This window comes from Halyomorpha halys, unplaced genomic scaffold (genome assembly GCF_000696795.3).
Source record: "Halyomorpha halys isolate HHAL.00 unplaced genomic scaffold, Hhal_1.1 Scaffold173.1, whole genome shotgun sequence".
NCBI lineage: Eukaryota > Metazoa > Arthropoda > Insecta > Hemiptera > Pentatomidae > Halyomorpha > Halyomorpha halys.
In genome coordinates this window covers 38,797-56,930 of record NW_027108878.1, presented here as the reverse complement: position 1 = coordinate 56,930, position 18,134 = coordinate 38,797, and the positions used below count along the sequence as shown (strand labels likewise).

Here is an 18,134-nt window from a genome sequence, read left to right as displayed (position 1 = left end):
AATAAGCAAAAAGGGCAGTAGGAGTTGAAGACGGTCTGAGAGTTGGACACAGTCTGGGACAGAAGGACAGTCAGTCTGAGAGTTTAACGCAGTCTAGAAGAGATGGAGACTTGAGGACAAGGTGGAACGGTCTTGAAAACGGTCGAGAGACACTTGAAGACTTGGAAGCGGAGAATCTGGAGGAAGAGAGAGCGGCTGACGAGTTGGTGGAAGTCACACCTCGCGGGGATTCAGCAGCGGCAGCAAGGAGGCTGCGGAACCATGCGAATATGGATGCCCTGCCGCGACAACCGCCAAGCTGATCGACGTACCAAAACAACTAAGACCTTTTCTGTTGTAATTTGAATGACAATAATAGAATTGATAACTTAAGAGTCAGTATAAATATCAAAGATTCCAACTGGTACTTCTCAATTCATAATATAACAATTAAAATATAAGGAAACAGGTCTACCATGCTCTCTCATAATATTATTCTTGGTAATGTATATATAATTGTAAATATAAAATATGTAACAAAGACTTGACTTTATAATTAAGGATCCCTGCATGTCATCTCATATATAATAGGATAGCAAATTGGTGAACACGATACCGTTGGAAAGGAACTCTGATGATTAATTATAGATATTCATATCTAGCATACCATGGCGAGGGGGTCCAAATTATTCTAGTGTTTGAATTAAATATAGCGCATACTTTTTCAGTCGGTTCCCACAAAGAATCGATAGAGATACATAATACAAATAAATATAATATGACAGAGATTGTCCGACTCCTGATGGTGTAGCCTTGATAATCAAAAGTAATATTGATTTCACTGTAAATATCATTACCAATATATTTAATATAGAGGTTGTTTTGGTTCGTTAAACTCGTCTTCTTCTACCGTTGTCACAGCAGTTAATAAACCTCCAAATAAAAAACTAATTCAAGAAAAAAATTTAAAGCTATTACCACCAGGGAACCATACATTAGTTTTAGGTGACATAAATTGTAAAAACATTTACTGGAGATGCCGCAAAATCAAATTCTAGTGAAAATACTTTACTTGATATTTGCTCAAGGCACAATATCCAAATACATGAACCAAATGAATCTACGGTTTACAGACCAGGCTGTAAATTTGATATTCTGAATATCGCATTAACAATCAATTTTAGTTTTCATCTCTTTTCTCAAGTGATTTTTTCATCTCTCTTTTCACAGCTTTAAATTCGGAGCATATTCCTGTATTAATTAATTTCTCAACTGAGATAAACAATGAAACGGTGAGAAAATCCTTCATTAATGGAGTGATCGATTGGGAAACGTACGAAATTCTTGTCGATGAAAAATTACAACTAAAAAAAAAATTTTCCTTCCGTTCAAGATAGATAAAAGTATAACGACGGTAAATGTGTCGGTCTCAAACAGTTTGCATGAGGGAACTGTACGACCTTTCCATTTAAGGTGAAAAACATTTTCTGGCAGCAGCCCAAAATCAATATTGCTAAAAATTAAAGAAAAAATCACGTAAGGAACCACCTCAAATATGAAACTAAAAAGGATCTGGATGAATGGGCGTATTCTAAATATCAGGGATATGTGGAAAATTTAGACCCAAAGGATCATTTATTGTGGAAGGCTACGCGACGTTTATTGGATAAACGTGAAAAAATTCCAAATCTTGTAGACAATGATGAATTCATAACCAGTGACGCCAAAAAGCTAAAGGGTTCGCTAATTTCTTTGAGAAAACATTCTCCAATACAGACATAAGTTCGGATTTATTCACTGATGAAATTGTAAAGTATCTAAATTTCACCCTCGCAACAGTTCAGCTCCCACCTAAATTCACGTCCCAAAAAGGAATCCAGAACCTGATTAAAAAACTCAAGGTAAAGTCCTTTCCATGATTTTATCCCAGTCATAGCAATCAAAATGTTACCCAGGAAAGCTGTCGTTTTCATCACGTCAATTTTTAACAGTTACCTTCGTACTGGATATTTTCCTAATACGTGGAAGAAAGCCGAACTCAAAGTAATTCACAATCCTGGTAAGAACACAAAAAAAATCAGCAGCTATAGACCTATCAGTTTATAATCCATTTTTTGGAAAATTTCTGGACTCAGTTATAAAAAAAATCTTAATTCCTTTTTTCAGACCATCGAAATTAGTCCTTATTTTTAAGTCGGTTTTGAATACAGTCATTCCACTTCTCACCAACTGGAAAGACTATTGGAATTTATAATTAACGGATTCGAAAAAAAGAGATACACCCTGGTAGCATTCTTGGATTTCCAACAAGTATTCGATAAGGTCTGGCATCGAGGTCTCCTATATAAACTAAAGAAAGCAGGCACTCCAAAATAGCTATACAATATTCAGAGCTTATTCCTGAACGGTAAAACATTTTCTGTCAGAATAAATAACAAAAATTCTACCCTTAGACAAATTCATGCCGGTTCTCCATAAGGTTCAGTCCTTTCCTTTATTTTGTTCAACTTCTACCTTCACGACATCACCCAGTCCACACAGACACCTCCATAGCTATGTTCGCTGACGATACAGCTGTGTTCTCGCATTATGATGACATAATAATCGCTAGAAACACTTTTCAAAGTCACCTTAATGATTTAGAACAATATTTCACTAAATGGATGATTAGCTTGAACATCGAAAAATGAAATTCAAAAGTTTTTACTCTTCAACGCTCACCAGACCCACTGGAACTAAGATTCTACTCTCAGACAAATCCATGCCGGTACTCCACAAGGTCCAGTCCTTTTTCCCATTCTGTTTAAGTTCTATTTTCTCGACATCATCCATTCCACACATACCTCCATAGCTGACGATGCAGCAGTGTCCTTTCAACACAATGACATAATAATACCTAGAAATAATTTGCAGTCACCTTAATGATATAGAACATTACTTCACTAAATGGATGATTAATCTAGACATTGAAAAATGTACTTCAAAAGTTTTTACTCTCAGATGCCCACAAGACCCACCGAAACTAATCCTTAAAGGTAAAAATTTGCAATAGAATCCTGCCAGTGAAACAGTAAGATACCTTATAATTCACCTAGATCGCCGCCTTACCTGGAATCACCATGTTAGCATCAAACTAACTCAAACCTGCGCAAGGTTAGCAATGCTATATCCCATCCTAAACAGAAACTCTAATTTAAAACCAGGAACAACTGTTCTTATATTTAAAACGCTTCTCAGACCACTGCTGACGTACTGCTGTGAAATATTGGGAGCGGCATCCTTTACGATATGGAAAAAATTACAATCTTTTCAAAATAAAGTCCTAAGAATCCCAGTTAATACTCCTTGGTTAATAAGAAATAGCCATTTGCACCGGGAATTATAAATGGAGTCAATAGAGGATTATATCAAAAATCGGTTCATGAAGTTCCACTCCCAGTTGCCAAGGAACAGTGACCTACAACCTGGGAAACCCAACCGCAACCCGAAGACTGAAGCCCAGGCTGCGGTAGGACATTTTGTTATAAATTCTATATTTATTAATTCATTGTTCACACTACCTCTATTTTATTTATTATTATATTTTCTTCTCTCTTCCTTTTTTTCAAATTAACTTGTTTCTTTTCAGCATTAGGAGGCAATTATTTGTTTTGTTAGGTCTACAAATATCTTTATTTTTTGTTATTAATTTTACTTTTCTCTTTTATTAAGAAGCATTATTCTTATCTACCTGGTTTGCCAGATAATTTCTTTTACTGCTTCATTTGCTGCAATTAGCTCCGCCTCAGTTGTCGAAGTTGCTGTCATTTGTTGACGCTGAATGAACCATGACACTGCCCCTCCTCCGTACGTCACCACTCCAGAAGTTCAACGTCCTGTTGATGACCAACTCCATCGCTGTAACAGTTCACGTGATTTCATGACTCCCGTTCGCCATGTATCGTATTCCTAAACTGGATGAACCAGCGATATAGCGAAATAATCTCTTCAGTCGTACTGTATCCTGATAACTAGGACATTACAGGGTTCTTGAAAGAACACTAATGCTGTACGCAAGATCTGGTCTGGTGCATACCATCAGGTACATCAAAGCTCCAACAGCTTCTCTTTACGGGAAACTACTGTTCCTGTCTTGTTCTGAATCGTGTTCATCTAGCTTTGTCATGGGGGTGAAGACAGATTTCTGTAAACTTAAAATTCTTGAAAGTTAAAACGCTGTAATAACTTCTTAACATATGCTTGCTGACAAATTTTTATAGAATTTTCTTGATACTTAATTTCCAGACGAAGGAAATATGTAACTGGTTTAACTGTGATCATAAACTCCTCCAATTCTTTTGTAAACAATTAACCCTCTTCTTTGCTATTTGCCATTACAAATCCATCAACAAATAATGCTACCAATAATTTGTTTGTTAGGCTCTCTTTAATGTGCAAACAAGGATCAGCTTCACTTGTTCTGAATCCTAAAGCTTTAAGACACGTGTTAAATCTTTTGTTCCAGCGTCGAGAAGCTTGCTTTCAACTATATAAAATGCTTTCAACTATATAAACTTTTCAACAGTTTACAGACCTTTTTTGTTCCATCTGTGTTTAACAAACAATCTCAGGTTGTTCCATATAGGTGTTTTCATCTAAGAGACCATATAAACAAACATGCAATTGAATCATGTTCAGTGCTCGGTCGTGTCTCCCTTCTTCCCCGATTTGAGTAGAGGTACCACGATACCTCGTTTCCATACGGTGGGAAAGTACGAGATCCGCATGCATTAGTTGAAGATGTTGAGTAGGAAGGCTTTACCCTTCCTAGGAAGCTTTTTCATAAGTACATACAGGATTCCATCCAGTCCCGAAGCCTTGTTCCCTTTGACGCATCGTATTACAGACTCAAGCTGGTTGAAGGAGGAGAATAAAGGCTTCTTGTTGGTGCTCAGTGGTCCGGGTTGTGGATGAGATGCACTGGTCGTCCGTTCAGCATCCCTTGCTGCATAGCTTGTGGCTAGGTGTACGTTCTGTTTCCCCGATGTCAGGAGATTGTCGTCTGATGTGAGGTGCACATTCTGCCTCTTGTTGACGAAGGACCTCACGACTCTCCAGAACTGGCGGTGATCGTCATGGGTCCTCCGTAACTGGTCATGCCAAAGCGAGGTCTTCCAGTCCCGCATGAGGCCAACGCTCTCTCTACGGCTTAAGTTGCAGAGCTATAAGAGCATTTTGAGGCCGGCACTTCTATACGAGGATCCACTCTTCACGAACCTCTCCGAATGCACATAAGACTGAGCCTGTATAGTATTATGGAGGATATAAAGGATAGATGTCTCGGAGTTCCAACGTCGAGGAGTGGGGATAAACCTCCTCTGGCTGTGGACATAGGGATCTCAAGTCTCGATCCTTTAATTGTTATATCGTATTTTTCTCTTTACGATCATCCTATGCTACCGAAAATGAATCTGTTTGCACAGACATGTTTTATTGCTCACATTTTTTGATTTACGAATAATAACAAAGATACATTTTTTAAATGCCAAAATAATGAACCAATTTCAGTAACTTCAATGGGGTTCTAGATGATAAATCCGTTTGCAGATGGGAAATTTATAATTCCATATTGAAACGAGAAGAAAAGTAAATTTGTCCCGAAAGTGCTGCCATCTTCTGTTAAAAAAAAAACTTACTGAAATTCGGTATAATTAACCTTAAGAGAACAGTTCCAAAGAATTCGGAAACAATCACCCACCAAATTACAAGATGCTAAGCAAGATATCCTCATATGGAAAATCTCTTTCAGAAAATCCAGATCTGATGAAGAAATCCTGAGAAGAATGATAATCCAGTACACAGCCTTCACTCATGGATATCTAATGAAAGGACTGGATCCAGCACTTTGTGAAACATCTAACACATAATTTATATTTGAATGCAATGTAACAATGAGTAAACTTTACTCATTCACAGAGTTATTATATAAATGTAAAAATATTCCTTCCACTATTGCCAAAGCACTTTCAAATTAAGAAGAAAAAAATTCAGAATATGATATATTTCCAAAAATCACAAATTTTGTCTATTTAATTTAGCTAAATAGATTCTGAAATCTTTATTTAGCAGTATAAGCAAAATAAGTATCAAAATGAGGGAAGGTTAGGATACTAAACCTGATGACTAAAAATATTAAATGTTTATTATTATGACTACATAAAAATAACATTTTTTTAAAGACATTATTCCTAAAAAAAAGTGTTTATCAAAATATAAAATTTTATTAATAAAATAAATCAGCTTAAAAGATACTCACACATGTTCTCATATTGATTTCAAATTTTTTTTATAAGTAATAAAAATATGTGCTACTAATAGTTTTCAAACTAGTATAAATAATTCATACAGCAACTATGAGAGTTTATAATAAGATGGAAGATGGTCTAGGTGTGGTCAAATTAATTCGAAATAGAAAATAAACTATTTGTTAACGCACAAAGATGCAGGGCTTTATTAGAGCTAAAAGAGATACAAGCAACTAAAATTAAAAAACAGAGTATGAGAAGAAGAATTACTAATGAATAAAAATAAACTATGGTGTGGTTAAAAATTATGTAAAATATGTGAAAATTTATATATAAATGAACAAAGTAAATCAAATTAAATAAAACAAGATACACAGTGAAAATATACATAAAGAAATAAAAAATTCAAAAAAGTATTTGATATATAATGAAAAGGGAAATAATAACAAATAAAAAGGAGATAATAGAGAAATAGAAAAAATACACACTAAAAGATGGAAAATGATGGAAACAAAAACAAAATAAAGATCAAGAAAAAATGCAAAGAAAGGACTAAAGTTATGGGGTCAACATAAGAGTCTAAGAGTTTATTTGTGACATTAGGTGGGTAGTAGTCATGTCAATTTTGTTTAATACATTGTATGTTGGTCTGCTGGGATTAAGGGTTAGAAAGAGAAAGGTATCATTGGATTAAATTTTTAGCAATATTGGCTTTTAACAATGTTGGTTTATAATAAATAGTTTCCTTTCTGTTTCTGTTCTTTGGACTGCACCAGGACCATCTTCTTTTTATTAATTACACACAGTCAATTAATGATCTTCCAATATGAAAATTATATTGCTGTTGCATGGTTATCTACCATGCAAAAGTAGATAACTTCTTACCTAGTTAACTATACTTATCAATTTCTTCTAGGATGGTACAAATTTTACAAATATTGTGATTTAATAGACAATACAAGGCAGTGTGTTAAGCTCTCTGGTTTCAACCTATGATTTTAGTGCAGTTTTAACATTTGATAGGTTCTTAAAAACCATGATTATAAACTGACATCTAATTGGCAGTGAAATATTTATAGGTATTTTTTTTAGATCTGAATATCAAACCCAAATTCATCTTCTTAACAATAATTTAATATAAAAAATAAATAAATAAAACACTCTTTCTAGTAATAAAGCACAGCCATATGTTGTTTTTTTCATTTAATTCAGAAAATTTCACAACACAACATCTGTGTTTTAAAGTCATTCAAGATTATAATTTTTCATATTTCAAAAAATAAACCTTAATGGAGCAGCTAGCATGAGATTAATGTTCAACTACCTCAAAACCAAGTTTTCTATCTAAATATCAATGAATATTGGCTTGATCAAGGCTTCCAACGGCAATAAAATGTAATACTATATATTTACAATGCTATGCATATATGATTAAAAAAAACTTATATTTTAATCGATTAATATTAGAGAATAGAATTATATCCTAAAGGAGCAGAATTTTTAAGAAAGTTGGATCATTCTAAAATTTATTCTATCTTCAAAAACATAACTTTTTGCACTAGCATTATACAAAATTTAGAACTATGTTAATATTGGTCAAATAATTCACTAAACAAATTCACAGTTTTTTAATGATAATAAAAATTGCATATAATAGGAATAAACAATTAAAGTTTATCTTGATTCTTATATTTTTAATTTATCTAATATTATAAGGTCTATTTTCAGTCCAACATTATTTATTCATTAAAATTAAATTCCACAATAATCAAAAAAATAAATGTTATCATACATCATACTAACTTTATACAACATTGACAGCCTCCAAAATGGTCCTTTTAATTGGTGATTGTATTTTATGTTGAGGAAATACATTAAAATTTCTAGACACCTGGATATTATTATTGAAATCTTTTCTTTTTATGTCTGGTAATCTCGATCTTGGCCTAGAATCTGGAAGTTCTGCCTCCTTCCTCTCTTCTCTTTGATCTTGTAGAGAATTTTCATTACTGAAGTTCATTATCGTTGTCTTACAATCCAGCTTAGTACGCTCGATGCGCTTTCTCCAGTCATACAACTCATTACAACTATTGATCCTTTTTGTAACTGTTTCACTGTTTTTGGACATCCTATACCTTTGTACTGCCTGAGAGATGGAAGTTCTTCCAGAGCAACAATGGCGCTTAACCTTCTTCCGCTTCTCAGGTTCTTTCCTGACTTCACGGCTTTCAGCTGATGAAATCTAGAATAGTAAATAAATTACATTATTATTATTGTGTAATATTGATCCATTTGGATGCTTCTTCACAAAACCTCAGATTACCTAAGACTTTCTTTACAAGGAGACAAACAATACTCCAGTAAAATTATTCACCCAACCTTTTTTTTTTAATGTAAAGGTTATGTGTCCAATTTGATTGGTTTACAATTCTATTAAATCAATCTAGCAAGTCAGGATTCAAAAGAAATCATCTAGTAGTTAAAAAAAAGAATTTATATCACTTTATATCAAATTATATTTCAAGCAATTGAATGGTTTAAGAACATTAATATTTATATCTTTTATAGAAATAATGTTTAATATGTGTAAAAGAATCATTCAGAGAGTTTTCATTGGATATGAAAATTGATAGCATTAAGAACACCGCAAGTTTGATCCAATTGAAACCAGATTTGTAAGTAAAAATTATATTTTCTTGATAAGTAATAGTGCATTATAATATTAGTAATACATGCAATAATGTTTTATATGCGTATACATTTTTTGGAACAGAATACTAAGAGTTGATTTTGTCTATGTTGTCAAGTAATACAACATATAAGTGATACTATAAGATATAAGTTCCTAATGTAAATATTAAACATACTCTGACTCCTGAAGATGAATCTTCCTTCAATTGTTCTGATAACCTTCTTATTGCCTCCTTCATTCCATGATTGTGATCAGTCTTCATTTCCTCTGGCCTTGAAATTCTAGGTCCTGTTCTTAACTTCATTCCACGTACAGTCAGATTCATTCCAGTGTAAGGAGGCGGATTTGACACATCTTGACGGTAAGCGAGCTCAAACATTCCAGTATCTGCATCTTTAGTGGACCTTCTATCAATGACAACTATGAAATAATAAAAAAAAAAATTAAACAATAAAAAAGATTTTTCTTTCCACTCATTTATTGGAAAACATTACTATTTGTTCCAAAAGGTATGATTAAAACAACTTTGACCCATGTCACCAATCTGCATAATTTTCTCTGAACACATTTTGGAATTAATGTGGCTAATACAGAAAGTAATACTTCCATAAACCTTATGACATAATTAAAAATTGTTTATACATAGTTTTATTTAAAAAAAAAAATTTTTTTTTGCATTTGTTTTTAAAAAATATTTTATGATTCAATTTATTTTTTATTATTTTTAGGATCAATTTATTGTCTACATGTTAAACACTCCACATCAGTTATTTAGCCTCTGGCACAAACCCAAGTAATTTTATATTATATTATACTTTAGATTATATATTATACTTTACATATTATAAATATATTAATTTGTATAAATAAATCTGTACCACTATAACCAAAGAAGGGTCAAGGGTGCAGTAATTTTTAAGGAAGTAACTGTTGTGAAAGGAGGTGATTTGTTCATAATCATGCTCGACTGCCAAATAATAATTATCTGTCATAGCAGGATTCAAATCTGGGTCCTTGGAGTTAGTAGCTATATATATTTTCATTTATTAAGAATTAATAAAATTATATTTTTAGTAAATACCTTTGATGATGTCCTCCAAGCATTGAGGACATAGTCGGGCAGTGACGCTGGTTGTGGGACTCATACAAGGTGAAGAGTTGATCTCTATTAACCAAGGCTGCAGGTCCTCAGTGAGCATAAAGTCCACTCCATACAGCTCGAAAGTGTTTGGTCGTGGCGACACATGCTCTTGGGCCGCCAGTAGTGCACAAGTAAATGCACCTCTCATTCCTGGATATATGATCTTGTCCCACTTGTCAGCATGCCCGATGGTCCTACCAACAGAATTAAGATTTTAAAACTGCAATTTTCTATTGTGATTGCAAGCAGAAATTTGTTTTATACTAATATTGCTTTCTTCATTTATTATTTATTTTATTAAATAAGTATTACAGAAATATTATAATATTAAAAATATTAGGGATATTTGAGTGTAATTAATTAATTATATTATTTGTCCAAAATATAAACTTAAATTCTCCTGATATATTTGAGATTAAAAACTTGAAAACTGGAATTAATACTGCCTACAGATTTTGAATGTCTGAATTTCTTTGATTGGAAAAAAAAATATGTTATTATTTTGTTTCAAAAATCATAATAATTACAATCCTTTTAATTCATGATTCTGTTTACTTCAACAGTGATATAATTATGATTATACTGAAGGAAAATATTACACTAATTTGTGAGAACAAGTAACTATTTATTAAAAACATGTTAATTGATAAAAAACATCAGACTAACTTATCATGAAAAAACATCTGTTTTAAAACTATCTTGATCGTAATATTTTTTATCATTATTATGTTTATAGTTTACAGATAGCTAACTTATATATATACACATATGAATGGAACAACACCTTAAATATGCTTGGAAAGTCAAAGAATCCCACATATTTTCATCAGGTAGCAAACGGTCTCTCTTTTTTTCATTCTTGTATTTGCACTGGATGGCATTATTGCTCAGATGCACTGATTCATGCATGTTGGTCAAAGAAAATAGATGTGAACAAAACCTTAAGTAACATTCTCTGAAAAATTAAATCAAATTAGTATCATAAATTTATTTCGCTATTTTTCAGTAATCGATGTAATTTATGTCAATTATGCTAACTTGTACATCCAAATCGTCAGAGGATAAATACTAGTAACCAAGAACCATTGTCTGATGTCAAATTTTGTATTGTATATCAGAAGCGGTTTTTCTGAAATCATAAGAACTCAATTAGTTATGCAACAGTTAACTTAACTAGGATTGCTTCATTAAGAATACAAATCTGAGTAATTTATTTAAACAGGCAGAATGACAGCAAAATTTATGATAGGAATAGAATCCTAATCAATTACATTTTGAAACACCCCTCTTTGATAATCAAAAGCAACTTCTTTTGGATCTTATAATGAACAAAAACGAGGTATTAATTATGATCTTAATCATAATTAATATTATCCGAATTATTTAATAATCTATTAAGAAAATTCAGTGTTTAAATACCAGTTTGTTACAATATATACAGGAAATTCAGAAATTAAAAATTTCGGTCATGGTAGACCAATGGTAACAGTGTGTCTGTGTATACAACTGTCCTTGAAAACCTATATCGGCAAATATAATATGAAATAAATGTTTATACCATAAAAATAAATCTTTTGAAGAAATTTTTAGTAATTATTAAAAAAAAAAAAACGAATTAAGGAAACATACAGCTGATAAGGTTGTTGTTGTTTTTGGGAACGACAGACCGTGGAACTCCTAAGCGGCGCGCGATATACTACGAAATACATCGCGCGTTTCTTGACAAGGTTTTCATAGGATGGGTTCGTCACTCCCACGCCTATTTTTGTGAGTGCCATCCATTGGCTTACAGGCCTCACAAATGCCCGGAGGGAGGCTCTGAGAGTGAATATTGTATGATATTTTTGAAAAAACCTCGGGTAGTGCTAGGAACTCAACCTTTTTGTTGGTACTACAGTAAATTTTATGCATCCAGGTCTAAAACTGTTCTGGAAACTGTTACTATGAAAATGAACCTTCACTAACTACTAATTAGCCTATAAAACATACTGCATACACTAACTTACCAATGTACTTCTGAATTACAAGCCTTGGATCATTAGCATTGAAAGCACCTAACCTTTGTTGGACCTGCTCTAGCTTGTTGATCACCTGAATACCTCTTCCTCTTGACTTGGCTCCAGGCTTCACAATCCAAACGTTGTTCGTCCCATCCATTGCCATCTGTGGCCAATACGGTCGAATCGAGTCAACAGCCATTTTGGCGCAGGTGTACATTTCCTGCGGACCAAGCAATTTTAATGAGGTTCAATTGCGATAGTCAGGTTAGGCAAGGATGTACTCAGTATAAAAGCTAACCTGAAAATAAGGTTAAAAAGCTGAGTCGATGGTTACGTACTGCCTAGAATCTAATGAGTTTATAATAGCGCGGCACTATTTCACAGATTTTTCGCACATAGTTAATAATACAAATGTACATTGGCTATGCAAATCCGCTCTTTGCTGAGGTCAAAAGAGCACACAACAATAGATTTCCACTTAAAACAAAGCCCATGTTCTGGAAAAGTACGTAACAAATACCTTAGAAATGACGTCACCAAGTCGGAGCATAGAGCGACCGCAACACAACGAACACTGGTACTGAACTTTATGACCGTTTTTTATTTCGGCTACTATTTTTATAGTCCAGCAGTCTCCTACGCTTAAGCATAACATATATTTGCATCTATGCAAAAATCACGGCCCAAAGGCGTCAAAAGAATGCGAAATCGATCAGTTTTTCAAAAATTATAATATTTTTTAACATACCCAAAATACTTTTCTCGATTTCCTTTTTCAATAGTATTTGGATGAATAATAGAAGACAGAGTTACCAGGGGAGGAACTGATTCATAGTTCTTTTAACTACTATAACCCATCAGTTTGTTACTCATTTTTGGGAAATTGCTGAAATCAGTTGTAACAAAACATCTTTCATCTTTTTTTCAGTGCATCGAAATTATTCCGGATGTTCAATTTGGTTTTCAGTGTAATTATTCCATTTGCCACTATTATTCAGTAATTGGTAAAACTATCGAAATTTATAATAACCGTATTCGAAATGAAGAAGCACGCCTTGGTAAGGTTCTAAGACTTCCAACTAGCGTTCGAATCGTCTCGTATCGAGGGTTCCTTTACAAGCTAAAGAATGTAGACACTCTGAAGTACTTATAGGATATTCTGAGCTCATTCCTTAACGGCAGAACATATTCTGTTAGAAGAAATGACACGAATTATACCCTCAGACTAATCCATGCCGGTACTCCACAAGGTCCAGTCCTTTCTCCCATTCTGGTCTTCGGGGTTTCTAAATCCGACTAGGGGTTCCCTGTACACGTATTGTATTGAGATTTATTCATCTTATCATGTATTTATTTTATATATTTTTTGTATTTATATTATGTATCTCTATCGGTTCCTGATGGGAACTGAGTGAAAAAGTATATTTAATTTAAAGTATATATAAAGTAGCTATATTTAATTCAAATACTAGAGACCATAGACCCCCTCGTCATGGTATTCTAGGTATGAATATCTATAATTAATCATTGGAGTTCCTTTCCAACGGTATCGTGTTCACCAATTTGCTATGCTATTATATATGAGGTGACATGCAGGGATCCTTAATTATAAAGTAAAGTCTTTTTACATATTTTATATTTACAATTATATTTACATTACCAAAAATAATATTATGAGAGAGCATTGGTAGACCTGTTTCCTTATACTTTAATTGTTATATTATGAATTGAGAAGTACCAGTTGGGATCTTTGATAGTTATACTGACTCTAAGTTAGTAATTCTATTATTGCCATTCAAATTACAACAGAAAAGGTCTTACTTGTTTTGGTACGTCGGTCGGCTTGCCAGTTGTCGCAGCAGAGCGTCCATATTCACTATGGTCCTCAGCCTCCCGGCGGCCATGGCTGAATCTCTGCTCGGTGTGACTTCCTCCTCTGGCCTCCAACTCGTCTTCCCCCAGACTGTCTTCAAGTGTCCATATCTCCCAGACTGTCTTCAACTGTCAGATTGTGACCAACTCTCAGACTATGCCTAACTGTCCTTCTGTCCCAGACTGTCCTCAGGTCTCCATCTCTCCCAGACTGTGTCCAACTGTCAGACTGTCCCAGACTGTCTCCAACTCTGTTCCTCCTGCCCTTTTTGTTTATTTTCTCCCCTCTCCTTCTGACTCCTCCTTCTTTTGATTTCTGTTCTTTGATTGGTTTTTCTATGTACAGAGTGGGTGAGAAGTCTTTTTCCTACCTTTCATGTTTAAATTAAGGCGCCTTTTTTCTTTATGTATTTTCCCCGAGGTTTTTAGAGTGCTCACGTGTGAGATAAGGGCTGTTTATTTGTTTATATCTACCTACACGGTCAACCGTACCCTCTGTTATCTATATATCTCCGTACATTACTTTAGATGTTTTGCCGATCGGGTTACTGCCTAGATCCGGCGGTTTCTTTGGCATGCTGAGAAAAGAAAATTACTTAGCGCTAAAAATTCCAGCTGGTGCCTCTCATACATATAATTATCAACATTAAACTTTCTGAAACCTACGCAAAGTTAGCAATGTTATATCCCATCGTAGATAGAAAATCCAAATTAAAACAAGAAAAAACTACCCGTATTTTTAAAACAGTACTCAGGCCATTAATGATGTACGACTGTAAAGTCTGGGGAGCGGCATCCTTTACGAAAATGAAAAAAATTACATTAATTTCAAAATAAAGTCTTAAGAGTCGGAGCTGAAGCTTCTTGTTTTGTAAGAAATAACCAATTGCATCGGGAATTACAAATTTCATCAATAGGAGACTATATCAAAAAACGGTTCATAAAATGCCACTCCCAGTTACTGTCAGCTAAAGGAGCTGTGACTTACAACTTAACAAATCCAACCTCATCCCGAAGACTGATGGCTAGGCTGCTGCAGGGCACCCTGTTATCAAGTCTATATTTATCGATTCTATAATTGGAATTACTATATATTTTTTTCTCTTCGTCTTTTTCTTTAGTTAACTTTTTTCCCCCTTATAAGTCAATTATTTATTTTAGTAAATCTATAAATGTCATTGTTTTTGTTTTTGGTGTTGATATTTTTTTCTTTTTCTCTTTTATTATGATTATATTATTTATATCTAAATCTTTTTTATAACATCGTAAATAGTAAAGGGGTATCTTTTCCACGAGACTATACCCTCCCCCCACTCCACAATCACTTGTTAAAAAAAATGTAACTGTTATACTAACCATGTAAGGCCACTAGGCCAATCTGGTTTAAAATAAAAAAAAACTTTTAATTTGTGTGCATCTACAAAGTAATACTACGACCATCACTCCTACACGGCGCACCACTGCTACACTATCTTTACCCAACAGCCCTGACATCACTACAACAATACCAAAATACACATAGCACACTACAGAAGATATGTCGAGGGTCATCTCTGGAAAGACGTAATATGGCACACATTCATAACGAACTACAGTTAGAAACTGTACGACAACATATCACACGGAGACACATTAAATTCTTCGACAGTCTCCCTGCTTCCTTCAATCCAGTATTCCAGTCTATCACCCCATCCCCCCTTCCTGCGAGGTGGCAGGGCAGGAAAGGTACCAAAAACCCTATTAACATCACCTCATCGCTCCATCTTCTGATGCACCCCAACCCCCTCCCACACTTCTTTAGATTTCAGACTGTTTCTCTTATTATTTCACCATTATCTATTGTCTTTATTATTTTTTATTTTTATTTTTATTTCTATTTTTATCTTATATGCGATACAACAAGAGGAGGCCCCTCACCTCCGGACTCAAAATAGCTCCTTGAATGGATAGCTCATATGTAAAATTAAATATAACAGGTAACCTTAAAATACCAAAGGTAGTAAAAGGTAAGACACAACACGAATTACTTTTATTTTTACACAGTAATGCACTTACTAATTCACTTTTTATTTCTGTTTTAGAGGGTTCGAAAAAAAAAAAAAAAAAAATTGTGTGCTAATAAATATCTTTACAACTGTACTTAGTTTAATTTTCGTAATTACATTTTGATCGTAAATACAACGGGCCTAAGACAAATAAATACTCAGATGTGGTTTAATCACTTACCTGAATTTGCAAGTCGGTTGCGACCTGGAAAGGTTCGCCAGAATGGACGCATTGATAGTAGTGAGTAAGGAACTGTTCCCATTGATGATCCCATATTTTTTCTTCGTTCCCTTTATCGATATCATCATGTTGCCGGTGCGAAACGTACTCCGATACCCTCCTTACTGCGAACTCAATAGCCTTCAGGGGAACCTGGGAATCAGATATGTATGCCACTGAAAATTTAAATATTTAATGAATACCATTAAATAAATACACATAGTTTTGCGAAATATATAATGGTTGGTTATACATTCAGTTTGTTAATATCTGACAGCAGAATGGTATTTAACATTGAAAATTGTGATTGTTTAAAAAAATTAAACAGATACAAATCTGGTTGAATTATTAAGTGAACAAAAAGGCTTATGATCTACTGTTCCTTGAATGATTAACCTAGATCAGATATCTGTTGGAATCTTACCGGGAAACAACACTGTTTTCATTTTAAACAGATGAAAGTAGGCTGGATTAGATACGATTTTCAAACGCGTTTTTGAGACATTAAATCGAAGATCATATGCATATTTCATGATAAAAAGGTTTTAGAGCAAAACTTCCCGAGCATATAGATTATTCAATATTGCTCTAGCACATATTGGTAAGAACCAACAACAGCCCCTATTTAATTATTTTTTTTACTATGTAGTCATATACTATTTTTTCCTTTAAACAATGCGCAATTAATTTCAACTACTTCTCTTCAAAGCATCACGCTGAAAGGCCATTCTCTTTTTTAAAACATTAAATACTTTAAGTTAGAATTCGCGAATTACTCATTACCAATAGATGATTAATTTTTTTTCATTATTGTGTTGAGTACATTCTGTCATATACATTCAGACATTGGTAATAGAGATAAGAGATAACTTTCACACCATATCCACAGATATTATAAATTAAATGATAACAAAGTAATAAATATAAAAAACTGAACAAAAAAAATATATGAACTAAAATTAATCTTGAAGTAAAATAAGAAAAAAAAAAAACCTAACACCCAGCCCACAATGCTGCCTTCCATTTATGTTATCTATTTAAATAATACGAACATTTTTATCATTATTTTTAATAGTTAACCCAAACTGAAATCGTTACATGTTGACAACTATTATCGTTACGTGTTAAATTAGTAAAAGCAGAGGCTGAAATCATCTATATTGAGGAATGTTAAGTAGCTAAATTAAATGACTGGGGTAGGATAATAATCTGCAATAATTTTAGACATGAACGTGAAACAGTAAATTTTGACCGAAACACTGGTAATGTGAAACAAATGAATAAAAAGGTTGAAACAAAAATGATCTACTTTATCCAGATTCTAGAATGCAGTCAAACTGTGTAATAGGAGTCCCTGTGCCATTAATGGATCATTTTATTAAGGTCCCGATCATCACGGTATACGTTTAATGTATTTGAAACCTTCTACTAGGGGCCCCCTTCAATCCGTCTTGGCAACACTGTTGGTGGGATAACCCTCATGGTACCTACCGACCAGAGTTATCTTGTAATCGTTACTTTTAAATTATATATACGTTCTGTTCCATGTTCCTTAGTGTACTTATGGTTATAAATAAAGAAAGAACAGTTAATGAAATCACAGTGTTCTATTGACAAAGTCTTAAATGCACAAAAGTTGCGACGAAGATAAGAAAAAAATCACTCAGTCCCTTCCAAAATATCAAGTCTCTCAAGTTGCAGGAAAACCAAATGGTCGAGGAAGGATATAGTATAAAGTAAAGTATAACCTGAAGTAATGTAAAGTATAAAGTATAACCTGACCCTTCAATGGGTGATGGGCATAAAAAAGGTCGGATGAGAGCTGTGATTGGCTGATTAGGGAGGGGTAGAGATAATAGAGGGGAAATGAAACTAAAAAGGGGCGTAGTCCAATGGTAGAC

At 33.7% G+C, this 18,134-nt stretch overlaps 1 protein-coding gene across 1 annotated transcript in view; it reads right to left on the bottom strand.

Annotated features, from left to right (window-relative positions):
- Positions 1 to 7,984: 7,984 nt before the first annotated feature.
- Positions 7,985 to 18,134, bottom strand: part of LOC106679054 (tubulin glycylase 3A) — a 41,426-nt gene continuing 31,276 nt past the window's right edge. Inside the window, exons 6-12 of the mRNA XM_067047176.1 lie at positions 16,195 to 16,386; positions 12,103 to 12,316; positions 11,135 to 11,225; positions 10,881 to 11,051; positions 10,037 to 10,290; positions 9,131 to 9,375; positions 7,985 to 8,505 (exon numbers count right to left, since the gene is read on the bottom strand). Of these exons, the coding sequence (XP_066903277.1) occupies positions 8,068 to 8,505; positions 9,131 to 9,375; positions 10,037 to 10,290; positions 10,881 to 11,051; positions 11,135 to 11,225; positions 12,103 to 12,316; positions 16,195 to 16,386 (1,605 nt within the window). The 3' untranslated portion in view covers positions 7,985 to 8,067. The remainder of the gene's footprint in view (positions 8,506 to 9,130; positions 9,376 to 10,036; positions 10,291 to 10,880; positions 11,052 to 11,134; positions 11,226 to 12,102; positions 12,317 to 16,194; positions 16,387 to 18,134) is intronic.